Below are 25655 nucleotides of genomic sequence, written 5' to 3'. Positions count from 1 at the left end.
CGAAGTGGCCCTGGAAGATATTATTCTATGCAATTGCTAACATTATAGTTCTAAATTATGATCAGCTCTCTGACACAGAATGCATTCAAGTTTAATTATTAATTAAAAACCATTTGATTTTAATTTGATAGCATCATCATCTTTAGCCGCCTTAACTTGCTCTCCTCCACATCCAAAAAGTCCACCACTTCACATGCTCACAGATGCAAAATAAATTAATCGCAGAAAGAGAGAGAGAATAGCAGCAGCAGCAAGAATATGCACAGATCAAGTGTAAATTGTTCTTGAACACACAACGGCAATCGACAGACCTCAAAGTCAAGGCCATAAAAACATTACATGTTCTTCGAACAATAAAAAGCAAGCTTCGTCTCATGGTACGATGAGTATAATACAAAAGTCACATTGATCCAGCCGGGATTCCTCTGATGATATGAGCTGATCGAGCAGTGCGTTTCGAATTGTAAATTTTTCATGGAGGAGTTAAGGGCTTCGTCTGACTAATCAGATTCTCAGTGATCTGAGTCAACGATTGAAGATTACATTTCACAATCGTATCAACAAAAACGCAGGTTTCTTCTTTAGTGTTACCTTGCGGGACATCGACAACGTACGACTCCACCACCACCGTGCCGCCGTCCGATGCGGCGTGTAGTGTCGTGACAGATCTATAATTAGCTAATCGGTGGTCGCCGCCGACTACGCTGAAGCTGATGATGTGGCGCTCATCATCCAGAATTTCCAAACGCTCGGTGCTGCTGACGGCGGGTAGGCCGGAGATGACTCGGACTTCCCGGACGGTACCGACGTTTCCGTTTCCGAGGATGACGTGGCAGCTCTTGACGAAGTGCTTGTAGGCTTGTGGGTTGTCGAAGCGGCGGACTACTGACCAGACGGTGGAGACGGGAGCGGAGATGTGTTGGATGACGGCGGAGCAGCACTGGTTGGGGCCGACGGCGTAGGTGTGGTACCTGGCTACTTGGTCGGGAACCTGGGCGGCAGCTGGATGGCTGTATGCTTGCTTGCAGGCGCCGGCGGAGGCGGTGGTGGTAGGCGTTTCATTGATTCGCTGGAGTAGAAGGGAGGATTTAGATTGAGTCGAAGGCATTTTAATAATTTGTTTAGATGGATGGTGATTGAGCAAGATAATCTGCAGGGATTGTGATTTGTGACTGCATATATATGTATATTTAAGAGAGAGAGACACACAAACACTTATGCCCAAGTTGCAATATTCAACTCTTACCAGAGCTTTTCTTACATCAGTGAAAGTGAAGGAGAGAGTGGGAGAAAAGAAAAAGAAAAAGAAAAAGAAAATCACAAAGTTGGAATTAGTATTTCATAGACAGTCCTGGACCACAAACGCCGGGGACAATAACAAAACACAGGAATCACGTTGCACGCATGGGACCCGCGTCATGATTGGCGGAGATTGTTCTAAAAATTAAACTCCCGGGAGCGGGAGCGGGTAACAATCAGGGCCAAGACAAGACAACCTTGCCAAATTCATGATCAAATTAAATAGGATTGATTGGTTATTAGAAAATTGCAATTTGTACCATTCTTGGAATCTCAAAACGATATTCATTCGCTGGTACAAAACTCTACTATCTTCTGGTCAAAGAAGATTGATTGTCTAGAAGAGGCTAGATAAATGGATGGATGGATGGATAGCCATCGATTTCAAGTAGTAGTAGTTATTCAATAGTTTAAAATACAATTAATTAATGAACCATTTGGTGCGTGGGTTTTTCTTTTAAAATTTTCTTACATCAACAACACCACCCAAGTGGGGTGGGATATATATATATATATGTGTGTATATTACCCTCACATATGAGGTTAATTAGAGATTAAGTAAGGCCCACATTATAGTCCATGCCATGCTATATATGAGGAACTAAGTTGTAGAGCATGCATATATACATACATACATAGATACATACGCTGCACAGTAAATTAAACAGGAATAGGACTAGTGCACTGTGACTCGATGATGGATAATTAATTAATCATATCAGATTATATTATTTATTTACTTCTTTAATTGGGCCGTACGTGTTTAATAATTTTGTGTATATATAGTTGAATAGTAGTGTATGCGATGCGATGTGATGTGGTCCATTCCTCCTAATTTCCTCTCCAATTCTGCATGCATGGTGATTGGTCCCGCCTGCTGCAACTATTATTTGAATGAATTGTTTTATGAATAAAATATTGTGAGTGAAGAATCTGAGAATTGGATTGGTGCAATCAAATATTAAAAGTAGCAAAAAGGAGAGGAGCTAGGCATAGGGCATAGGGCATAGGGCATGCATCATCATATCGAAAAGCTACCAAAAGCAATTAGCAATAGTCTGTAAGTAGGTAGCTGTACATGAACATACTACATCTTTCTCACAATACAATAGAAAGGATCTGAGTCTCTCTCTCCATCTCTAGGTACACAAACACAAACAAGGCCAGCTCTGCCTTGGCTTATTAGGTTATCTCCATCCTTGGTTGCATTTTCATGCATTAAACTAATCTAAGGAAACACACTGCTCTACATTCCAATTAAACCCATTCTCAAAATAAAACTTAAATGCATCATCATTTTATTTCTTCTTACGTACGTAAAATGCAACTCCTTTAATTTCCTAAAGTGGTTGCTTATATATATCTCCAGCGACGGCAGCAAGCGCGCATTATTATAAAACTGAAAATGATGAGTAGAGCAGTACTCTATTAATCAACTTTATTCTGCCACTTATATATCATATGGGAGGGATGTATATTGGACTCAGGATTGGTTGATTAATTAAATAATTGCGATCACCTGCATATCTGTTAAGTACTACTAGTTAAAAATATCTGAGTGGATGTACCATCAATCATTCAGTAATATATATATATATATATGTATATGGAGTAACCTTAATTTGTATTTAATTTAAATTACTTTATATTTTAATAATTTTGAAGTAGATAAACAAATTAAAGTCGAGCTGAGCTAGGAAGGATTCCTCGCTCGTCTCCAAGCCACAGGGGCTGGCTGGCTAATATCCTAGCTAACTAGCTGAGAACTTATTAGGCATGACAAGAAATGCATTTTCTACTTACTAATTTATTAATCTAATTGCTCACAAAACCATATGTACATTAAAATATATAGTTCCAGAGTTTTCTTATTTCAGTTGCGTATGCATATTATTTTTATTATTATACATGGCCCTTGGGGACTGTAATATATCAAAGTTGAAATGTACAATACATTCATAACTGTATTATTTTATATTATGTTTTATTGCGACATATTGGAGAGGATATGGGAGTTCAGCCCCCCATTGCCCTATCTATCTATCAACATACTGTCGTTTTGTCTTCTCTCTTTTTTTTCCTTTCACAAATATATTAATTACTATAGTAGTCTCCAAACTCCAAAGCGCTAGTACTACCTCTACCTCTACCTCTACCTCTACCTCACTGTAATAATCTATTGCAATGGATTGGAAATCAACAGATAAACCAACCTTACACAGAAAGAAACCTACGTAATCAGGAGCTAATTCCATCGTAACTGCAGCTTGCTTCACTTCAACTCAAAAAATAAAAAATCATACTTGGTTTCTGAATCCTAAACATGTATGTATGTATGGTATGTTGTACTTAGATATCTGCAGTATTTCAGTTAACAACAAATACCATCAAGAGTATGCATATTTAAGATAAAATAAATCATGGTAATAAAAATACAAAGGAAAATCCCCTATCCACCATCCTTAGAGAGTGGAGAGCAGGTAACCTTACCCGCATATGACAGATTTCATAGAGAGTGACCTAAAAACTCCCGTTGGAGCAGGTAGGTAAGAAAACATCCTACTATTATTCTGTCAATCAAAGCCATGCATCTTTAAATATAAAATTCCAATGTAATACCAAAAGCTCATACAAACATAAAATTATACTATCCCCACACATACTAAATCAAGTGCCCAAGAAAATTTAATAACGTCAAAACTTCAAATAGCCTAGGCAGTGGAAGCCTGGGCGGAAAGCCTCTTCCTGGCCTCCTCAATGATGGACAACTTGATACCTTTGCCCTTTGGAAGGGACACCCAGGGTTTTGTACCCTTGCCAATTATGAACACATTCCCCAATCGAGTAGCAAATTCATGCCCAGTAGCATCCTGAACGTGAATGGTTTCAAAGCTTCCCTTATGCTTCTCTCGATTCTTGATCACTCCAACCCTTCCCCTGTTCCTACCACCAGTCACCATAACCACATTTCCCACATCAAACTTTATGAAGTCAACAATTTTGCCACTCTCTAGGTCAAATTTGATGGTGTCGTTTGCCTTGATCAGAGGATCAGGATAGCGAATGGTCCTGCCATCATATGTGTTAAGGTAAGGGATACCTTTTTGCCCAAACTGCACTGACCGGACCTTGCACAGCTTAAACTGCATTTTCATGACAACATGAGTATTAAGGCCTTAACAAAAAGAATTTAAAAAAAGTAGCATAACATACCACATTCAGGAATTCAAAGGACCAATAAAATAAGGATAATATAAACATTTAAATCCAGCTACTAGGCAACACAATAAAACATCAAGGTACAGAAAAAATAAGGGGAAAAAACCTGATGTACAATAATACGCTTCATCAAGTTCACTAAAGTCATTAACCAACAATTGTTCAATAAACCAGATGCTGATATATCTCTGAGGGTAAAATATCCATCATAAATAAAACCTCACCAAAGAATAAGGTGTAGAAATACAAACCTTAGCTTCCTCATCCCTGATAGAGTGGAGCCTAAAACGACCCTTGGTGTCATAGAGGAGACGGAAATTTTCGTTGGTCTTGGGGATAGAGACAACATCTAGAACAAATTAAGAGGCATACATCATATTAGCAAGTACGATTAAGAGGGAAGAAAATTTAAACAGCATAAGAGAGATCCAAAACTTGTTGAGTGAAAAGTGTTGAGAATAACTAATGTGATCAAAATAGTATAGGTGAAAATATTATTAAGCATTGCAAAACATTAAGTATAAGCATGTATAGGGCCCGTGGTTTCATAATTCTACATACAAGGAATAATCACTGAGCACTACTATCCAACTTAAAATTACGTAAAGCAGATAAACATACCCATAAAACCAGCAGGATAAGTCTTATCAGTCCTGACCTTGCCGTCAACAAGAACATGCCTTTGCATCAAAATAGCAATGACTTCCCTGTAATCCAGGGCATATTTCAGCCTATTACGCAGAATCAGAATTAGAGGCAAGCATTCCCTGGACTTGTGGGGTCCAGATGATGGTTTCGGCGCCTGCAGATCAAAGTATTAAACATAATGGAAACATCGTGACACCCTTAGATTAGATACCATCAAGATGCAGACTAACACAAGAACAGAAAGACAGATAGGTAAGGATAAGGAAGAAAAAGCAGAACAGAACAAAACAAAACAAATCATACTCACAAAAGCACCACCAAGCTTATCCAGCATCCAATGCTTCGGAGCATTGAGCCTCTTCAAGTGCTTCTTCAGACCACGAGCCTGTGGCAAATTCAAAGACAAATATCAATAGCCATCCATAAGTATTCTCCGAACAATGTATAAATCCCACCACAAGATATTTTTGTTGTACAAACTATAATATTGCAGATTCCCTAGGAAAAACATTAGAAAGCTATGCGTCCAACGGATTCACGTAAGAATGATGTCTCAGAGCATGACTATGGATTTATGTCGTAACGAACGATAAATTTAAGAGAACGTCCGAGTGCAATTTTTTTCATGTTGGAGAAAGATAAGAACAGCTAGCTTCCACTGAAGCCAAATTCCAATCATGAACAAATCTGTTAAGAAATTGGTACGATTTTTTATCCTCCTTGGAATGATACGAACAGGTTGCAGAAATTAAACATAAAATAAAATAATCCAAATTACAAATAAAAAACAAGTTCCAAAAACATACAAGCAGGCTCAGAAAGAATCGATATTTCAGCTAGCAAGGTAGAACATCCGCACATACAAACACTAAATCCACAAGCAAATAAGAAGAAACACCTAAAAAGCAATACCGATTATTCGCAGCCCATGAGAACAACCAGGAAACATCATTCTTCAAAAACATTGTAATGTTTCTCAGAGATCTACAAATAAGAACTACACGAAGAATTGCTTACCATCTTGCCGACGAAAGTAGGAACCGCGGCGCTTGTCTCCCTCGCTGCCCCAGTACTCAAGTAAACAGAATGATAACCCTAAACGCGATATATATGTGGCAGTGGGGCAAAGGGTTTATGATTTAGAGATACTTTCGGGCTTAATTTATAGCAAGCCCAGGCCCAATAAGATGGCATAAGGGGTATATATTTAATACCAACGCATGGAAAAAAATGTTTTGTTCACTTGTTTTTGTTTTTTCCCTTAATAATATTTACTAATGTATTTTTTTAATACGCATTATATTTAATAATTATATATTTTACATATAAATACTATATTTAATGTTTTTTTCTATAGATATTAAAAAAAAAAAACACACACCAAATCAACATTCTTCAATGAAAATTTGATTCTGCTTTCTAGATCACAACAGCGATTCCATTCATCTATCCTTTTAACAATTTTGCTGCTGTTATTACAGGTTTGCAATTGCCACCCATCAGATATGACTAATACCACCAAATATTTTCAGTAGTTTTTTACTAAGTGATCATTTTTTTTTTTTTCTGATGACTCCATTTAATTTCTTGAATTATCCTCTGTACATGTTTTTTGCAATGGTATCAACAGTATGACTCCCTTTTTACAGAAATTAACACAACACCCACCCCTTTTACATTTGTGCCATCCATATCATATGTACTTTGACATGTCTTCTTTCACACCCCAAGTAGAAACCCTCACCAGGGGTGTCTCCTTCCACAGCAAGACCATCATCTTGCTTCCAATCTTCACATTGTATGAACTATCTCCTCCATCCACCATCAGCTTAGCTACAGCCAAACTTTCTTGGCTGTGCTTCACACCTTCCATCCCTGAGTCCTCCATCTCTGATAGAAGACTATAATCTTTCATCTCCTTCCACTCCTGGAACCAAACTTTGGGGCACATTAGGGGTGACAGAAAAAGATTTTCCATAGCTGTTCTTGCCTCTACAAGATAAACAGGGAAATTCTTCTCCAACGATTCAAAGATAGCCCGGTAGTGTCTTAAGAGATGATCAAAGTATAAGGAGTAACTTGACCCATCATTCAAACTCTCCCCAGCTTCTCCATCCCCGAGAACCACAATTCCATCACATCTCTGTAACACTCCCCTGGCTACCTTGAGAAACTCTATTCTAGTTCTTGTTCTCCTCCTCCCACCCATGTGGGGAAGTCCCAACATGCAGTTGAACACCACCCACTCTCCTCTGCCTCCTGTTCCCTCCCTCATCAGTTCACTAGAAATCTCCCCAATGCTTTTCTCCTCCATCTGCAGCTTCACACCGTACTGTCTCGCATGAGACATGAGGCGTTTCATCGTATCCTCATAGTTCCAGCAAGAATAGATGCATCCCTCTTCTGGCCTAACCGATGTGATCCACACTTGCTTACGTTTCCTGCTCAGGGCCTCAATCAATGGAGGCCACTGAATCCCCTCCCCGAGATGGAAATCTATTATGCGTATTTTTTCTACATCGTGTGGCATTGATTTGAGGATAGCAGTGGTAGCTGTGAAATGAGCGAACTGGGAGTTGGGGAGACTCTGACACAACACCTTGAATGCTGGTAAGAAATTCTTGCTTGATTCCAGCCTCAAATATTCTCCTTGGTGATCTCTGGACTGAAACAGGTTGTACGCAAGGCGTTCCATGGTGTTGCCCACAGGACTGCTTTTCTCGTTTATAGACTTCACAATCACCTCCGCCAGCTCCTCCTCCCCATTCTCCATAGCCTCACCATACGCCTTGAGCAGATGAATCAGACTCAATTGCTCATCCATCTTCATCTTCTCCATGCCAGTGAGAGAATACTCCCAGGGATTATGGTTACATTCTACAGAAACACAAGGGCTCCCTTCGTTACTCACAGTGTCAGTGGTCAGCAGAGACGAACAATTTCCTTCTGCTGTCCTATCATTTCCATTTACCCATTCATAGATATCCTCCTCCATTTTTTCACTCGGAGTAGCTGTATCTATGGGCGAGCACATTTGAACTCCATCTACCCAATTGTCGAGATCCAGAAACTCGTCAGGGAACATGGTTGGGACATCAGAGCTTGAAGAAACCACAGAGGACTCCGCCTCCGGGGAAGGGAAGGAACAAGGAAAGTCACAAAATTCCATTACTTGATCACCATATTCAAATTGTGATGGTGAGGGTGTGGTAATGAAGCTGGGTTGCCATGAACTAGGAAGAAGCAGCTCTGGTTCAATCATTTTTCTTGCTATTATTTTTCTTCTGCCGGGATCAAAGGTATCTAACTATCTATCATCCACCCATTATATATATATCACTAAGCTGTGGCAATTGATGTTGACACAAAAAATAAAAGAATATCACGAGGAAAGACAACACAGTCGGTCACACGCATATAAAAATAATATATTGTAAAGTTCCCACAGAAGTCCTCTTTTGCTGCAAACTTCTTGGATGTTTACCATGAAGCCTTGAGTATTGGTATATAATTCAAACCATAAAATATTGAATTAAATATATAAGTATGATACAAATCTCTTTCCTCTACAGGCCATGGCTTGCAATTAGCAGTCCATATGGGTCCCAGAGGTTTAGGTTCACCGAAAAGTTAGGTCACATACCGACACACACAAATTACTTCCCAACCATGGCAGCTTTCTTTAATAGAGAAGCTTGCAGCAATACTTCAGTAATTAATCAATTGATCATCATCCTAACAAAATACAAATACAAATACAGATAGAATACAAGCCAAAGAGATAATCATTTACTAATTAATTTGCATCTCCTACTTCAATTTTTTCCATTATACCTTTGTTGGCCGGACTCCCAACCTCCCATCCCGTGTCAACTAACTTACATATGTATGTAAGACAACTTCCAAGTGCATTGATGATGATCATACAGGATAATTTAATAGGTAAATCGTCTATTGATGTGATGTGGTGTGATGTGATGTGTTTAATCATTTCTTACGAGGGTGAGTGCGTGCAATTGCAATACAATCCAAACACATATATCCCCTGCCCTTGCATGAATTTCTGGGAACTGTTGTGACTTGTAAGATACCCACTGAATGAAAGGCGTCGATCCATGCAGATCAGGGGACCTGGACTCCCGGCCATTCCATACGAGGTGAGCATTGAAAAGAGTTGAGAATGAAGTGGCAGTAATGAGGTGACAGGGAATCCCAATTAAGGCTTTTTTTGGCGAAGGAAAACTTGCATAAATCCAATCAGTTGCACAACCCAAAATGTTTCGTATCCATCGCGACACCGATACACACATCTATTTTAATTGTGGACAACTTAACTTCATGACCGTACCGAGACAACAGTTTCGTCCAAAAGAAAGTGTATATAATATAAATAAAGCCCTGCTGAGCCTGAGCCTGAGCCTTTATTATTATTATGGGCCTGTTTTTTATAACTATAGAATACCAATGCCTTTATATTAATATGTTTGGTCTGCTGTAGTACAAGTAAAGATGGGCTTTGTTTGTTTGATGGACCAGATTTCTCTAATCACATGATCCAAATGATTCATAGTCTCTATTTACCCAATACTCTTGGACTTTTTTGTGCGTTATTGAAATTTTTAAAAAAGTCTCCCAAAAACTGAAAATTACAGGGGACGTTAATATGGGAATGGGACTTGCCGTCCACCACCACCGACACAAATTTAAAAATAACTAAAATAATTGAACAAAAATTCAATGCTAATACCTAGCTCCAATCCCAAATCCATGGAATGTGTAGAGTGGTCAGTGGTAATCCTAATACCTCTCCACATGGAGTAGCAATAAAACACTTCAATGCTCCACTAATCTGTCGGTAGTCGGTAGTGTCAACTTCTTTGATCTTGTTTTCTTCTGTTTCATCTTGATCTTGATCTTGATCTTCAGGTTTCTAATTAACATGACATGTCAAGGAGGGAGAGATTGTTACAGAGTGATTAGAAAATGTAACGCGGCTGCTTCCCCCTCAATCACCATCATCACGCTAATTTCAGTCATGGCTGCTGTCTTGATCCTGATCAAAGACATAACTTTCACAGCCAGAATCACTCTCAGGTGGCCTCCTGAATATCTCCATATTATTGGAGTTGGAGGACGCTCAAGCACCCACCCCAACCCCACAGTTGTCAAAAATGGAGAAGTAGAAGTAGAAGAAGAAGGGGTTGCGTTGGGGTGTGACTTGTCCAAGGGAAGATGGGTGTTCGACGATGTGACGAGGCCGTTGTACAAGGAAGAAGACTGCAGGTTTCTGACAGCTCAGGTGACGTGTATCCGAAATGGGAGAAAGGACACCATGTATCAGAAATGGAGATGGCAGCCCCATCAATGTTCTTTGCCCAGGTAAGTTAAGTAGTAGTGTTACTGAATGATCAATACCCGGCCCGCAACTTAAACAGAAGTGAATAAATACTTACGGTAGCTAGGTTTAAAGCAAGAGTCCTGCTGGAGAAGCTGAGGGGGAAGAGGATGATGTTTGTGGGGGATTCACTGAACCGGAACCAGTGGGAGTCAATGGTCTGTTTGCTCCAATCCGCCGTCGCTCCGCACAAAGCTTCCTGGAGGGTCGGGGCCCCACTTTCCGTTTTCTCTCTCCAGGTAAATATATACCAACCTACTCTTTAACTACCAAATACTTGTACTTTTGGGCTATGCTAAACATGTATGTGATTGCAATGGGATCCATCCAAGTGTCGGTAGACTCAGTCATATCCATCATTTTTGTTTTTTCAAGTCAAAATCAGCCATGGGGAGAATTTCTTTCATGTACCCCAACTTAATTAATCCACCTCCTTCATACATAATTAGAGGCCGGTCCCGTCCCGTCCCGTCCCAGTCCTTTTGCAGGCAGCCACAAACAATCCTTTCGTTGTTCATCAAATTGCAGGAGTACAATGCGACAGTTGAGTTCTACTGGGCCCCTTTTCTGGTAGAATCAAATTCGGATGACCCACGAAATCACTCCGCCATCGCCCACCGAATCATTGCGCCGGACTCAATCTCCAACCACGGCCTCCACTGGAAGCCTGCGGATTTCCTCGTCTTCAACACCTACATTTGGTGGATGAATCGCCGCACCATTAAAGTCTTGTACATACGCATACACATACACTTTCATTATTAATTATTATTATTATTATTATATATTGATTTGATTGATTAATCTAATTAATAATTATGGTGGTATATGGAGCAGACGAGGAGGAGGGCCGCTGGCTGATCATGGATCAGCAGCAGCAGCAGCAGAATTCGACGAACTCGAACGTGTCACAGCATATGAAAGAGTAATGACAACGTGGGCAAATTGGGTAAAGCATAACATCGACCACAATCGCACATCGTCCTTCTTCGTCACCATGTCTCCAGTTCATCAGGAGTACGTACTTCATTAATTAATTAACGAACTGAAGTTGTCAGTAGTACAGTTAATTAACCTTAATTAATTTATATATACTACAAGTTTTAAAATTGATTAAAGTAAGTACGTGCGTATAGCTAGACACGGTTGGTATTGTCTTGATGTGCCAATAGGAGCTCAAACTGGAATGGTCCAAAGGGGATGGGGTGTGCCCTGGAGACTGTCCCCATCATCTCAATGTCAAACTCAAACTCAAATGCAAGTCTGAGCCTGAGCCTGAACATGGGCACTGACAGGCGGCTCCTGGAAATCACGAGGAGGGTGATCAATGCCACAAGAATCCCGGTGAGGTTGATCGATATCACGACGCTGTCTGAGTACAGAAAGGATGCGCACACGTCGGTATATACAATCCGGCAAGGAAAGCTCCTGACGCCGGAACAAAAGGCTGATCCTGCAACCTACGCGGATTGCCTGCACTGGTGCGTCCCAGGACTCCCCGACACCTGGAATCAACTGCTCTACGCTCACATCATTGCCAATGCCAATGCCAACTGCTCCTCTTGAATCATTCAATCCATATATACCCTGCACTTCCCAATACATACACCCACATTAACTATTAATGTCGAAACTTTCATACTTTAGTAATTGGGTTTGGGCTTTAATCACTTGGCTACTATTGGGTCTGATAAACAGCTTGGTTTAGGCTTAATTCATTTTAGTTTAATGGGCTTAGGTTGATCTTGGGCTCAAAACTTGGCCCATGTATTAGGTTGTGCTGTCTTGCGTCTTGTCCACAATTAGTTCCGCTGACATACGAGAATAATCATATATCCATTTTTTTAAAAAAAAACATATAAAATTATTTTTGATTTGTAATATTCTTAAACTTCTGTATAAATATATTTATTAATGCCAAACCAAAAACATGCAAAATTATTGGGACGAATGTAATACTAAATAATTTTTTCTTTATTATTTTCATGAACTTTTATATTAATTTAACTTGAAATTATTAAGTGGGGATGAGAACTTATGTATATATAACAGAGTCAGGGAAAATACTTATTGAAGAAAATGATGACAATTACGCACAAATCTCATTGTAATTAAAGTGGGGTTATTTGTGAATATAATGTCGACTATATTGAGTGGCATAAGAAATTTGAGTATTAATATATAAGATAGGTGAAATGTTAACATTAAGTGGGGGCCAAATAGACATTGAAAATGATACAAGATATACCTTTGACGTGAATACAATATACATATATATATATATAATTAGATAATTATCAACAAAATATATTCTTTATATTATTCCCCACTATGCTATAATAATAGTATGATTTTTCATCTGTCACTATGACTATCCCAAAAGTAGTATTACACAAAAATACAAGATCAAGAAACTTCACCTGCAGTGCTCAAGGCAATAAAAGGTCTAAAATGTCCCTGAATAGGGGAATTTGCAAATTATTCATCTCTTCTCGTTTTCTATTATTATTATTATTATCATTGATTAGTATCCAAATGATATGTATGAAAAGTGGTAAATAAAAAGCAATGAATTTACAATCTCTAGAATGGTTCAAATTTTATTGGAACAAAGACTTCTCTAAAAATACAGGCGCAAACAAGTAATAAGTTTAATTGGAGATCTTAATCTGCATTTATGACCACAATTAAACTTTAATTAATATATACAGAGACAAAGTGCACCAAACAGGAAGCAATAAGAGTTACAGAATAAGGATTAAAGATTTGTTAATTACGACGTTTAAGTCCATGTATATATATATATATACACACTAATACACGTCATCTCTTGCATTGCATGAGGTAATATATAAATTATATTGAATTGAATTAGATATGTATTTAATACACAACAATAATAAGAGAGGTGGAAAAAAGAGCACATTAGTATATTTAATTTGTGGGCTCTCAGTCATACATAAAAAGAATTCCTTACAAGTCACCAAAATTCAATCTGTAGTAGTATTGTATGCCATTCTTGGCCCCTATAATTTTAATATCTAAAAAATGATAGCAGTATGGAATATATGCACCTACCAATATGGACTGGACCAGTTGTGAAGCTGCAGCTTGAATATTGGTATTCAATTCCATGCCGTTCATACATATACATACATACATACATACAAACATGTAAGTACATGCTAATGCATATGTGCCAAGGCATGTGCATGTGCATATGATATATATATATATATTTATTTATTTATTTATTTGGAATTGAAATTGGGATATACTAGTATATTTCATAAGACGACAGACATGCTCATTCTGAGTTGAAGAATGCATGGTAGCTAGATCCGCATTAATAGGCACAAACACACATTTCCCTATGGCCTATGTCACCCGGGCCCTCCTTCCTTCCCCCCCTAGCTACCTTGTAAGAGATGCCAAAATTTTTATTTGTATGTATATGTGTATGTATATATATATATATATAGAGAGAGAGAGAGAGAGAGAGAGAGGGCACACGCATACATACACACAGACAGAGACACAGGTCTTGTTGGGACTTGGGCGTTGACTTCAACAAGTTGGACACTTTGTGATTAACTTTTCCTAGATCTAAATTAATCATTGAAAAATAATTATATACTTGTTTTAATGGCTGCATAGATGTACGTCTTCCATTTGTTGTTGTTTCGAGAGGCTTGTCTATGCCTTCACAACAAATATTGAGTCAAGTGCCCATCCAAAACTCAACTTTTCAGAAAACTTTACTGAATTGAAAAGTTAAAAAAACAAATATTGAGTCTTCAACAAGTTAATACAAACTTGTAATTTCTTCAACTTTACTAATATATATAAATATATATAAGTAGTCAATTAATATTAATTAATTTCAATGATTAGATGCTAGTTACTGAAGCACGCATATGTACGTACAGTAGTAGTAACTCATGTACATTAACATATATAATTGTTGCGATGATTATAAAATACATACAATGCATCTGAAATTAATTAATTTTTTATCCCGCCCAATAAATGGATTATTTATCTTAGCCACTGGCGTTGTTGCTGCTGCTGCACCAATATCTTTTTCAAGTCATCGGCTGCATCAAATATTTCATGAAATGGTGGCCACACATACAAATATTTCAAGAAGCCCGTGTTGTAGATTAAGTTCGTCCATGGATTCATTTTCTTTACATGTAGTTAAAGTGAAGTAATTAATTAATGTAGTAACAGAGAAAGTTATATAAATTGTATGGTCTGCCTGTCCCTGTTATAAGGTCACGGTTCATAATACAATTAACAATCCTTTGGAATAACCCTAACCACTATGCATCCCATCTCTATATATCTATGATCACAGAAGATTCCCATGAATATTTCGTGGTCCACATTTTCTGAAATTCTATGTATACAAAATATATATGTGTGTGTGTGGTCTCTCTCGCTCAGGATATATGGTTAAAGAAATTGATCAATAAGCATGCATGTGTTATGGACAAAACAATTTAGAGAGAGGGTTTCAAACAGTAGGTAGTGAATTAAATTAAATCAGATTATATTAGATGGAGGAAGTAGTTGAATAAATAGTGTAGGTCCCAATTCCACCAGCTTAAGAACAAGCCCCGTGATTCCCGACGCAAAGGCAGCTGCAAACATGCAATTTTTCTTGATTTTATTACCCTCTTCATCACTCTCAACTCATTTCTTCTTATTTATTAATATTTATATTGTGAATCTGCATCAAATCCAATGTTAGACATGACTTCAAAATTTGAGATAACACAATTCAATATTTTTTGGACCATCCCGGAAACAAACATACAGACATCCCCTCCTCCACTCTTAATTATTGTTTAATCAAGCATTTGGGTTGAATCAAAATTCGAATACTTCCTGCACTACTGATTCTAATGGTGCAAAACAGGTCACCCTTTCTTTCAGAGACAACTTGCTAATTAATTATAATTTCCAGAACTGATCAACGTTATTCAGAACAACAATAATAAACCAGAAATTAAATTTCCAATATATATGATTGGTTATTAATGTGGAAGAGAGCAGGCAGCAGCAGTGAGACTTTTCTGCAAATGCCTTATTTAGGTTGAAAAAGGTTGATTAATTAGAGAGAGTGTATTGAGATGGATGGCATGCACATTAAATAAATAAATGGTAGAATATGTAATTAATTTCAATCTCCGATCCGTTTTCCATACAGAAATTTGGCGGTCCCAAGGTGTTGCTTCTCCCACTAACATAATGACAAAAAAATTACTTTGAAATTACGAAGACTCCAATTTCATCCAAGTAGCAGCTAGGGTTCTGGTGCTCTTTTATAAAATTTGTAAGGTTCCGCTAGCTGTTCCCTTTTTAAATTTAAGTTTTGTAATTGTAATTTAATGATTACATATATTATTATGTCTTGAGTTGAACCAGTCTATATAAATTTCAACATTTTCAACTCTGTGAAAAGATGAAAGCAATTTAATATTAGAAAACAAACAAGTCCGTGGAAAATATTGCTTTTCTTAGAAGGTGGACAATAGTGATCTGGCTTCACATGAGTGCAGCTGCATATACATACATACATCCATATTAATAAAATATTTTTGGCCATTCACATCAACATCACATATTGATGCATATATCTATCATACATACATGCACATATAGGTTTGTCAATCAAAGATACCTTCCGATCGATTTAATTTCCATAGACAAGTATTTCCAGAGAGAGAGAGAGAGAGAGAGATGGGGGTGGATCTTTCATCTTCCTAGCTAGTTAGCTAGTTCTCTCATTCTAGGGTTTTATTCTTCATTCGTTCTAGCTATATATCTAGGGTTATAGATCATATATAATGTGATCTTTTATTCTGTGGGGGAATAAGGTTTGGGTGTAGTATAACTAGCTTACCTGCAGGCTGGAGAACTACAGGAGGAGAGATAGATTCAATATATATCAGATCATATATAGCTTGAGCTTCTAGTACGTAATTAGCCCTAGCTAGTTGTCGAAAGAATCAGTAGGCTCCTCTGTACAGATTGATCAGAGATATATAAGATCAGATATTAGTTAGTACGTAGCCAGATGTGCATTCCAGTTTCTTTGTAATTATATCCAAAAAGGCTACGTCTGTCAGGGAGATTCAAATGGAAAGTGATGACAAAGGCAGTTATCTGAAGAAAAGCCACTGCGAGGATCAGGAGACTGATCGTGATGACGAGGGGGAGAGCTGCACTGTGAAAGATGGAGGAAGTTCAAGCAACAGCACGGTTGATGAGTGCGAGAAGAAGCCTTCTGTGCGGTCATATGTCCGATCCAAGATGCCGAGGCTCCGGTGGACACCCGATCTTCACATCCGCTTTGTGCACGCTGTGGAAAGGCTTGGTGGACAAGAGAGTGAGTCGTTCTACCTCTAAATCATGTATACCGATTGTGAATTCAGAGGCTGTTTACTCACTTGATGATCTAATTATTATTCACATGATTATTGAGATTTGTTTTAATTAGTTTTATGTAATGTGTCTGTGCTTCTCTCATTTCTGGTTTGACGCAGGAGCAACCCCAAAGTTAGTGCTTCAACTGATGAACATTAAAGGACTGAAAATTGCTCATGTCAAGAGCCACTTGCAGGTTCGATTGTAAACCCTTAAATTGATGACTCTTTTTTCTTGATCTGAATTTTAAGTTGAGAGATAGCTGTATTGTCTGGCTTTACAGATGTACAGGAGCAAGAAGATTGATGGATCAAATGAAGGTAGGTATCTGATGATGTTTTTTCTTGTTCTTGATCTTCCACGTGTCCCTTTCAAAATTTCAAGAATACAATTAGGGTTTCAGTTTGATGTTTAATTGTTCTAAGCCTCCTTTAATATGTGTTCTCAGATCACAGGCTCTTTATGGAAGGTGTAGATCAGAACATTTACAAATCAACTCAGCCGCCTCATTTTACCAACTTCAACCAAAGAAAAATCTCAAACTTCGGGTACTACTCGCCCTGGAAATCTAACTGATGACATAATAATACTCTCTCCTATTAAGGGTTGATATGATTTTGTTGTGTTTTAAGTTTTTTCTCTTACTAGTATATATTTTTCTTAATTAAATTAATTGCCTTCACTGAAGGTATGGAGATGCTCCTTGGATTAATAGTCATGGAAAACGGATGCATGACTTTACTATGGGGCAGACTCCAAGCAGCAAGCTGACGAAGCCAGGATTTTATAGTACAATGACAGAAAGGTTCTTGGGCAGCAAATTCCATAGATCAACAAACACTGATCTTTGTTCCAGAATTTCCTCTTTCAATGAAGGATCCATACGGCTCATCAATGAAGATACGAAACAAGAATATGCTTCAAGGCAGAAGCAAGAAAATTGGGTAGGTCAATCTACTGAGTTCAACTCTTTGAAGCTGATCCAGAATGGAGTTCTTGGGCATATAATGGTGCCACCATCAGGCACTGGTGAGAGCTGCATGAGCCACCTGAAGAAGGTTGGATACAAAAGAAAAGCCTCTGATGCTGAACTTGATTTGAATTTATCACTTGGGCTGGAACCAAAACATGTGGAACCGGAGGATAAGCAATACCTGGATTTGTCACTGCACATTACCCCTACCTCTTCAAAGTTTATTAAGAAGATGACAATTGAAACTCTTGGTTGCGAAACTGCAAGAGGGATGAGTACTCTGGATCTGACTCTATGAATTAGGTAAGATTCTAAGTGAGATCTTGAGGTACTTGTTTCTGAGTTTGCATTTCTAAGACTGTCTTGTAGCATTAAGATAGAACCGATAATCAGAATCGTTTGCAAATGTTTATTTCTTGTGATCTAATATATCTATCTATATCTATATCTATATATATAACACAGACGCGCGCGCACACACACACATACATATATATATATATACCCTTGTTTGGAAGGTGGCCTGCTTTATGAATTCGTGTGCTCATCTTTATGGGAAAAGGTTACTTTCTTGTTTGTGATAATTGTTTCATGTTCAACAAAATAAAAATACAGATAGTAAGGGGGTAATAGAAAGAAATTCCCCTCACTACTGCTTCAGTTTAGTATGGTAGTTGCAAGTTGAAACAGTTGGCAATAGTTAGTCAAAATGGCGTAGTGCATTTGTTTGCTGGTGAATTTATCAATGTTATCTCTATGGGGAAGTGTGCATAAAGTTTTAAATTTTGATTTCGGAAGAGACAGTATATACATATATATATATATATATATGCAGTAAGGCTGATTATTTTTGTATCTCCCAGATATGCAATTATAAAATAAAGAACATCTGTATTTCTGCAAAACTGGTTAGCAGATTCCTATGATGAGCTAGCTAGCAAATTAACTAAGAGGCAATTCAGAAAGATGCGTGCTCTCAAACAGTCATAACAAAGTTTTAGCTAGGGTTTTTGTAAATAAACCTGTGGGGGGGGGGGGGGGTGGGGGGGGTAGGGGTAGGGGTTTATTACATATTTGAGATTACGAGGATCATTTTATTTAAGGTAAAAACTAAGGCAGAAGATGTAGTTGATAAGCAATTTCATATCAACTTGGGAATAAAAATGAGATGAAATGCTGCATGCCTGGAACTTACAAAGTGCAAGCAAACTCTAATTGGTATGGGAACTTTTAGCAGCACAATGCCCTAATCCAGCTAATAGGCCGCCTCACTCACAGTCATATTGTAAATTAAGGGTGTGTTTGTTAGAGGGTTTGGATTTTGAGTTGGGATTTGAATAGTAAAAATTTTGATTTTGAATTTGAATAGTTGTATGATGTGATATAAATAGGTGTTGATGTGATGTTTTGAATGTAAAATTGATTTTTTAGTATAATATAAAAAATAAAAATAGGTGTTTGATTTGATGTTTTGGGGGAAAAATTTTAAAATGAATAGTAGAATTTTGGTAAAATTCTTCAAATGAACAAACCTTAAGTAAATCACTTCTCTTTGGGGAATCTGCACAAACAAACGTGCGCACTGCTCCGTACAAGGCACTAATTAGTAACATTAAAAGAAAAGAAAAAAAGAAAAAAGAAAAGATCAGTTCAATAGGTATTTTATTTTTATGGATGAAAACACTACACAAAATCGATGATTTTAATTTGGGATTATCTCCTATATTAGGCTATTGCCAGTGTGTCTTTAATTAAATTCTATGATATATTTCTTATATATATTTATATCCTGTATAAAAGCCAGAAAAGTTCTAATCGATCATATATATATTCGATTAAGAGGTAGCTAGTTGTGTCATTGCTAACTGTACTTCGTATGACAAATTATATTAGCCGCATATACACATTTCCTTAATATAATTCTTGGTTGCCTGTGTCTGAGTATGTTAGAATCTATTTGCATTGAGCATGCTGAAATTTTCATTGTTTCTCATAATGTTCATTTTCAAGGTGAAATCGCTTTTATTAAGCTGACACATATAATCCGTTGCATATTTCATTTCATTCATATTCATATAAATTAAAGACAATGGGTGTGTCCTAACTATGGCATTGGCAGGACAAAGCACGAATGTCAAATGGATATATGTAACCCCTAGGCCAGCTTAGCTGCAGGGGACAAATAGAAGATCGAACGAAAGAAGCAACAAAATAGCTTAAATTCATTAATAACTATTAATCAAATATACTAAGCACGTTGATGGGTAGAGACATAAGGTTTATCCTTTAAAACAGGGTGACATAACTGGTCTAAGCATCCGATGAAACAAAAGCCTACTTCTCAATAAGCACGCTCTCGCCTTGTACATATTCAACTCAGTCAAGCATTTGGTCTGAAAGGCCAATAGGAAGAAGATCCCTTTACCTGTCCCGTGTCTTTCTCATCTTTCACAGCCATCTTACTCCCATAGGCCAGAGGGAGCTACATGGTTATATCATATCATCTATATATATATATAATCGCCTAACCACAGCACAAGCAGCCATGCCCTCTATCTCGAATTAACCATCATACCAATAAACAAGTGTGAACCATCATCATATCTAATCAAATTGTACCCATTCCTCTGTTACCTTCGCAGAAGAAGGTATAGGTGCAAACAGTTGCACTGGCACAGGGTTTGAAGATTGGATATTATTGAAGGAGGAGGGGGAAGACAGAACAGGAGAAGGGATAAAAGAAGACGCCATAGTAGAGGCAGCAAGTTTCACAGGCTTGTGGGTAGAAGATTGGATCTGGGAAGAGATGGAAGATATTTCAGCCGAGGGGCTGGAACTTGTAATAGTGGGCGTATGTTCGAGGGTTTGGTTAGGAGTAGGAGAGGGCTGTGCCTGTGTGTTAGGGGAAGAAGACGCCGCCAGGGAGGGTGGTATAGTTGCATTCCCCCAATCAGGCTCAAATGTCTCCCATTTAGTGGTCAAGGACACATGATCACCATCTACCTTGCAGAAGGGATCTAAGTTTCTTGACTTAAGATAATCCATTGTTTCCACAAAACTCTGAATTCTATGCACCTGAAGAGGAGATAAATTAATGTCAGTCCAGGAACACCAAAATATACCTGATTAACATGATGGCAATGGACTCCCACTCACTGATTATGCTATCATTTCTTCAGAGAGAGAAAGGCTATATATGCTTTACATAACAGAATACAAACCTCCATCTTCCTCTGCACCTTAGCTTCTCCTTCCGCTTCAATGCCATCCAATTGGAGCAACTGTCTCATCAGCATCTCAGTCACATATAAGATATCCTTGGCGTCAACCTTGACTCCACTGTCTGCAGCAGCTTGCAGAGAAGAAACCTACCATGGGAAAGATCAAGCACAGTTCATGTGCTAGTCAACTAAGTAGCCACAAAAACAGAGAAAAAGTGGTACCATAAACAACAATTAAGAAGTCATCAACCTTCTCTGAGAGCTTGTCAACCTCTTCCTTTACTTCAGCAACGGCTGCACTCCCTTGTGCTATCATGCTCGCTTCCTTAAATTCAGCCCTCTCCTGGGTGCATGATATGCCTTGTACAAGAAAGCCCTCGGGACAATTTTTCACTCCGGCAGTCCGGAGGTCTTCACCGTCCCCTTTTAATTTACCTAGGAAAAGGAACAGGAGTTTATGCATCTTTTGAATAATATTGATTTCAAATCTCCTGCTTCCAATGAACGTAAATATTTAATGTAAATACAGAAAATTAAAGGAAAACAAACAAGAAAGGATTTTAAGAATGCAGATTGCACAACAAATAATATGCAGGGTAGAAAAAGGAATAGCTTTCTCTGAACAACCAATGTTGAATGGATAATCGTAAGATCACATTACAAAGGTAAGGAGAACACTGTTGAAACGGAACTTGAAACTGTTATCAAATCCGATCAGGGAACAAGAGTGCAAAACATTCTAATAAAAAGATGGATTTGTACCCTTATATACACCGGAGTAGATCCGTGGAGAAACGGACCTTGAAATCCTGGACTATATACATACAAACGGCCAATCTACGGATAGATGGGTACCCCCACTCATGATCTCAATCAGCAGTGTGAAAAACCAAAAAAAAAAGGAAATGCAGCAAATAAATATTCATAGGCGAATCTTTCGCTGTAGCTATAGAATTGATTCACTAATCATATCGCACTCGATTATCAATAAGAAAGTAAAACTACCGAAGCCAGCATTAGAATGCAAGGCAACTTGATGTTCATTAAGCCCATGAGTGACCTTGACGTTAGGAATGCCGGCCATATCTTCATGTCTCTCGCCAGTTTTGACGAATGAGTTTAAACCACTCATTGTGCAAATCTACAGTGGTTGGAGCAACAAGAAGTTGTTACAGAGTAGGATGAATCCGGCCGCTTAATGCATATGGGGTGATGAGGCTTTATGGAGATCAATGAAAGCGGACCTACAACAGATTTTGATCCCGGATAATCACTGAATATGGACCGGAACTCTTGACCTCTCTCCCCTTTCTTCTTCCTGCTGCGCCATAAAATCGACAAGGCAACCGTAGCAAAGGAGCTACTTTACTGAGGTCGATGTTTGAGCTGCTGAAGGATTTCCGTAAACGCCTCTGTTGCTTCCGAAGATGGAGAATAGTAAATAAAGGCCCAACCTTTTGGGGGCCACGCCCACACAATGGGACCTCAACACAGCCCAATCTTACCTTTTTTCCCCTCCATAATTTTTTTTAACTTTTGTTATTTATATTATATGGGAGTTGTTGAATGATTTTGATGGGAGCTGCGATCTGCAAACTGCAATCCGATATCTGCATATTGCTAATGCTTTGTGGCGTGGAACACACACATATACACACAAGCTAAACCAGTACCACTTAAAAACTTGAATTTATTTCCTTTACAATCACAGCTCACTCCATAAAGAAAAGAGAAGACAAGAGTGAGAATTTCGCAATCTAATAAATGGAAGAAGGAAGACTAAAACTTGGCTAACAGGACAGACTCCCCGAGTATGTGCCCATCCACTGCCTCCAATACCTTGTCCTTAGTTACCTGCACAAACAATTCCTGTCACCGATCTTGATCTTGATCTTAATCTTACAAGAGAGAGAGAGATGGAAAGAAGAAGAGAGAGACCTTGTTTCCAAGATGCAGGTGATCGTCCAAAGCAAAGAGCTTGAATTCAATCCGGTGGCCCCCGGAGGGTAACTTGGGTGCGTCCCAGCCGTGCTTCTTCATATCATTCTGCCCTTCTTTGATGGCGGCATAATCGCCGCCCATCTCCTCTCCCTTGAGGGAGAATCCCTCCGGCAGACCCTTCACGGTGGGAGGGATGTTGATCACCACCCAAATGGTCCAGGGGACGATGGGCCCAGACGGGTCTGGGGCATCAATGTCTTGTACGATCAGGGCCAAGCTTTTCGTCCCCTCCGGCAAGTTGTACCATTCCAGGGGCGGAGAAATGTTCTTCTTAGCGCCCTGCCCGTCGCCCATGTACTGCCGAGGCAGCCTCCCCTCGTGGTCGATGTGCGGCGACACCACCCGGAATTCGTTGCTTCCATCGCTCGCCATTACGTTTTTTTTCTTTCCCGCACAATCCAGCCTTCTCTTCCCTGCACAACTACTTATAAATAAATAAAAGTATTCATATTCATTCATTCATCCGCTTGGGAACAGGTGGGTTGTCTGAGAAACATCGGGTTGGGCATAGAAGCTGTGACGACGCACGGGGAGGCGGCACGTAGCGTCTACGTGTGATACGCTCCGCGGACATACCCTTCCAACAGATTCCACTCATTTCGCAATCTCTCCAATTTTAAACCCACCACTTCAACTTCAATCTCGCCTTAAAATAGTAAAATATAAATATGTAATTATTGTACAATTTATTTTTTAATTAAATAGATTTAATATATAGATATTTTGATTTATTTTAAATAATTATAGAATCAAATAAATAATAATATAATAATTAAATTTAACTATAAATATAAATATAATACGTTGGGATTTAAATGCTAGTCTGCTGTGTAGGTACGTACTTACGGTACCGTTCACCCACAAACTTTTTACTCTCTCCGTTAACTAACCCCCAGACAAAAGAAACACCAAATAAAATGAGCCCCGACGAAATAACACAATTTTGTAACAATAAACATTAATCAATTTCTATTTTCGAATTGTTAAAGTAAACATGTTACGATTAATTGTTGTCACTTTTATTCATATCTATATATATATATATATATCATATTCAGTATTAAGCTGAGTACTAGTACATAGTTTGAAGAAATCAATCCATTTAAATTTCGGAATTATGATTATATAAAATACAAAATCAAAATATTAGAGCGATGTAACAAATAATGCGGAATACATATATATTTTTGTCAAAGCGACGTAACAAATAATGCGGAATACATATATATTTTTGTCAAACCGATACTATACATAGGCATAATTCTCATTGGGTTCGAAAGGATAATCTCTAAAGTGAAGGTGACATTACTTGTTCACCACAACGGCCATTTACATAGCCCATAATATATTTCTCCAAGGTCTGGTTCGATCTTATGATTGATGTCCATTGTAATCGAAGACCACCATTGGAACGGATCCTCTTACCAAATGCATAGAAACCCTCAACAGTAACCAAAGAAGAGAAGGAATCACCCAGATTGATTTTTGGAAATATGCTCTCAAAATGAGTGTTTGAAAATATTAACGAAATATAGGTAAAAACGCATCCTTTGGGTACGCACACCCATAAAAATATTCTCCATCGGCAGCCAAACCCCTCATATATTACAAGCTACAAGAGCATTCCATCACAACAATCCCGGTGTGTCAACTTCTCCACTAATTCCGATAATGGCTTCCATTTTATCCGGATAATTCGTAGTCATAAAAATGCTAATCAAGCTCCACAATAGTTAGGCGATCTTCCATATAATTTCTACTACTCCAGAGAGTCAAATTGCAATATTGATTAGATTCATGGCAGGCTAAGGGTTTGGGATTGGTTTTGGTTTTGGTTTTGGGTTGTGCCGTGATTTTGGTTTCAAAACAAAACCACGTACACTCTCAAGAAATTTGATTGGCGCAAGTAAGAAACACCCAAGAGAATCAACACAATCACATCTACATGAATTGCCAACTATAAAAAGGGGATATTGATAAAAGACAGAATAGTCCATATGATTGATGAAATAGTTCATTTCAGCGTCGAAAAACAGCAGCCAACACAAGTACCTTTTAAATATAATGAAAGTGAAAAATAACGGGAAATAAACGAAACCCTAGAAGCAATTCATTGCAGCAAGAAGAAACAGCGGAAAATTAGAGGCTTCTACTTGGATCTCTGCCTCATCTTTCGGCGCTTCCTCTTCAGCCTCCTCATACGCTTCTTCTTCCACTATAATTGCATATAAACCATAGGAGAATGAATTATGAATTAACAAAAACAGTGAAAGCAGTCCTAATCTTAGAAAAAACGATGAAACAGAAAGACTTACCTTGGCTCTCATCGTGAAGGAGAAACTTCGATCAGACGCAGAACGCCGCCTTAAGGTAGAGAGAGGAATGTAATGAGAATCGCAACAACACAAACCCTAGGTTTGCTAGGAAATATATAGTCGTCCTTGTTTTGATTGGACCGAAAATA

At 38.3% G+C, this 25655-nt stretch overlaps 7 protein-coding genes and 1 long non-coding RNA gene across 9 annotated transcripts; 2 read left to right on the top strand and 6 right to left on the bottom strand.

The window, feature by feature from the left end:
* Window positions 1-261: 261 nt before the first annotated feature.
* On the bottom strand, window positions 262-1226 carry LOC127251333 (abscisic acid receptor PYL4-like). Its single transcript, XM_051274996.1, has one exon. The coding sequence runs from the start codon at window positions 1106-1108 to the stop codon at window positions 473-475; it is 636 nt and encodes a 211-aa protein (XP_051130953.1). The 5' UTR covers window positions 1109-1226; the 3' UTR covers window positions 262-472.
* A 2460-nt stretch (window positions 1227-3686) lies between these two features.
* Window positions 3687-6296, bottom strand: LOC127251985 (40S ribosomal protein S4-1). The gene is made up of 5 exons (XM_051275971.1): window positions 6184-6296; window positions 5474-5551; window positions 5140-5320; window positions 4770-4867; window positions 3687-4442 (listed from the first exon to the last, which is right to left on the bottom strand). The coding sequence occupies exons 1-5, from the start codon at window positions 6184-6186 to the stop codon at window positions 4011-4013; spliced, it is 792 nt and encodes a 263-aa protein (XP_051131928.1). The 5' UTR covers window positions 6187-6296; the 3' UTR covers window positions 3687-4010.
* A 563-nt stretch (window positions 6297-6859) lies between these two features.
* LOC127251581 (protein NODULATION SIGNALING PATHWAY 2-like) lies at window positions 6860-8428 on the bottom strand. Its single transcript, XM_051275319.1, has one exon. It carries the CDS (start codon window positions 8426-8428, stop codon window positions 6860-6862), a length of 1569 nt encoding a protein of 522 aa, XP_051131276.1.
* A 1437-nt stretch (window positions 8429-9865) lies between these two features.
* On the top strand, window positions 9866-12502 carry LOC127252262 (protein trichome birefringence-like 28). Of its 2 annotated transcripts, none has more exons than XM_051276382.1 (5): window positions 9866-10545; window positions 10629-10800; window positions 11039-11292; window positions 11399-11578; window positions 11734-12502. In XM_051276382.1, exons 1-5 carry the CDS (start codon window positions 10106-10108, stop codon window positions 12125-12127), a joined length of 1440 nt encoding a protein of 479 aa, XP_051132339.1. In that variant the 5' UTR covers window positions 9866-10105; the 3' UTR covers window positions 12128-12502. The 2 variants fall into 2 exon arrangements, with proteins under 2 accessions (XP_051132339.1, XP_051132340.1); XM_051276383.1 differs by having other exon boundaries at window positions 9870-10545; window positions 11090-11292.
* Window positions 12503-16226: 3724 nt separating this feature from the next.
* LOC127251399 (two-component response regulator ORR26-like) lies at window positions 16227-18414 on the top strand. Its single transcript, XM_051275064.1, has 5 exons — window positions 16227-16958; window positions 17116-17192; window positions 17280-17316; window positions 17445-17544; window positions 17685-18414. Exons 1-5 carry the CDS (start codon window positions 16709-16711, stop codon window positions 18265-18267), a joined length of 1047 nt encoding a protein of 348 aa, XP_051131021.1. The 5' UTR covers window positions 16227-16708; the 3' UTR covers window positions 18268-18414.
* A 1644-nt stretch (window positions 18415-20058) lies between these two features.
* Window positions 20059-22733, bottom strand: LOC127251849 (BAG family molecular chaperone regulator 4-like). Its single transcript, XM_051275757.1, has 5 exons — window positions 22439-22733; window positions 22196-22331; window positions 21441-21625; window positions 21191-21337; window positions 20059-21044 (listed from the first exon to the last, which is right to left on the bottom strand). Exons 2-5 carry the CDS (start codon window positions 22320-22322, stop codon window positions 20574-20576), a joined length of 930 nt encoding a protein of 309 aa, XP_051131714.1. The 5' UTR covers window positions 22323-22331; window positions 22439-22733; the 3' UTR covers window positions 20059-20573.
* A 108-nt stretch (window positions 22734-22841) lies between these two features.
* On the bottom strand, window positions 22842-23623 carry LOC127251850 (uncharacterized). Its single transcript, XM_051275758.1, has 2 exons — window positions 23129-23623; window positions 22842-23044 (listed from the first exon to the last, which is right to left on the bottom strand). Exons 1-2 carry the CDS (start codon window positions 23561-23563, stop codon window positions 22970-22972), a joined length of 510 nt encoding a protein of 169 aa, XP_051131715.1. The 5' UTR covers window positions 23564-23623; the 3' UTR covers window positions 22842-22969.
* Window positions 23624-25164: 1541 nt separating this feature from the next.
* LOC127251852 (uncharacterized) lies at window positions 25165-25636 on the bottom strand. The gene is made up of 2 exons (XR_007838976.1): window positions 25507-25636; window positions 25165-25406 (listed from the first exon to the last, which is right to left on the bottom strand). It is a non-coding gene; the product is annotated as an uncharacterized LOC127251852 (long non-coding RNA).
* Window positions 25637-25655: the final 19 nt, after the last annotated feature.

This window comes from Andrographis paniculata, unplaced genomic scaffold (genome assembly GCF_009805555.1).
Source record: "Andrographis paniculata isolate CXL003 unplaced genomic scaffold, ASM980555v1 Contig45END, whole genome shotgun sequence".
In the NCBI taxonomy this organism is placed as follows: domain Eukaryota; kingdom Viridiplantae; phylum Streptophyta; class Magnoliopsida; order Lamiales; family Acanthaceae; genus Andrographis; species Andrographis paniculata.
This window is presented reverse-complemented; position numbering and strand designations above follow the sequence as displayed.

What these genes read in the sequence shown, in the direction of transcription:
- LOC127251399 (XM_051275064.1), top strand. Translation starts at nt 16,709, where the DNA reads ATGGAAAGTGATGACAAAGGCAGTTATCTGAAGAAAAGCCACTGCGAG. An exon ending in AAGGCTTGGTGGACAAGAGA is followed by an intron (nt 16,959 to 17,115) that starts GTGAGTCGTTCT and finishes GGTTTGACGCAG; the next exon opens with GAGCAACCCCAAAGTTAGTG. An exon ending in ATGTCAAGAGCCACTTGCAG is followed by an intron (nt 17,193 to 17,279) that starts GTTCGATTGTAA and finishes CTGGCTTTACAG; the next exon opens with ATGTACAGGAGCAAGAAGAT.
- LOC127251581 (XM_051275319.1), bottom strand. Translation starts at nt 8,428, where the DNA reads ATGATTGAACCAGAGCTGCTTCTTCCTAGTTCATGGCAACCCAGCTTC.
- LOC127252262 (XM_051276382.1), top strand. Translation starts at nt 10,106, where the DNA reads ATGACATGTCAAGGAGGGAGAGATTGTTACAGAGTGATTAGAAAATGT. An exon ending in CATCAATGTTCTTTGCCCAG is followed by an intron (nt 10,546 to 10,628) that starts GTAAGTTAAGTA and finishes TACGGTAGCTAG; the next exon opens with GTTTAAAGCAAGAGTCCTGC. An exon ending in CGCCGCACCATTAAAGTCTT is followed by an intron (nt 11,293 to 11,398) that starts GTACATACGCAT and finishes TATATGGAGCAG; the next exon opens with ACGAGGAGGAGGGCCGCTGG.
- LOC127251849 (XM_051275757.1), bottom strand. Translation starts at nt 22,322, where the DNA reads ATGAGTGGTTTAAACTCATTCGTCAAAACTGGCGAGAGACATGAAGAT. An exon ending in GCATTCTAATGCTGGCTTCG is followed by an intron (nt 21,626 to 22,195) that starts GTAGTTTTACTT and finishes TCCTTTTCCTAG; the next exon opens with GTAAATTAAAAGGGGACGGT. An exon ending in AGGTGCAGAGGAAGATGGAG is followed by an intron (nt 21,045 to 21,190) that starts GTTTGTATTCTG and finishes TCTCCTCTTCAG; the next exon opens with GTGCATAGAATTCAGAGTTT.
- LOC127251333 (XM_051274996.1), bottom strand. Translation starts at nt 1,108, where the DNA reads ATGCCTTCGACTCAATCTAAATCCTCCCTTCTACTCCAGCGAATCAAT.
- LOC127251985 (XM_051275971.1), bottom strand. An exon ending in ATAAGCTTGGTGGTGCTTTT is followed by an intron (nt 5,321 to 5,473) that starts GTGAGTATGATT and finishes TTTGATCTGCAG; the next exon opens with GCGCCGAAACCATCATCTGG. An exon ending in TCAGGGATGAGGAAGCTAAG is followed by an intron (nt 4,443 to 4,769) that starts GTTTGTATTTCT and finishes ATGAAAATGCAG; the next exon opens with TTTAAGCTGTGCAAGGTCCG.
- LOC127251850 (XM_051275758.1), bottom strand. Translation starts at nt 23,563, where the DNA reads ATGGCGAGCGATGGAAGCAACGAATTCCGGGTGGTGTCGCCGCACATC. An exon ending in ACCTGCATCTTGGAAACAAG is followed by an intron (nt 23,045 to 23,128) that starts GTCTCTCTCTTC and finishes TTGTTTGTGCAG; the next exon opens with GTAACTAAGGACAAGGTATT.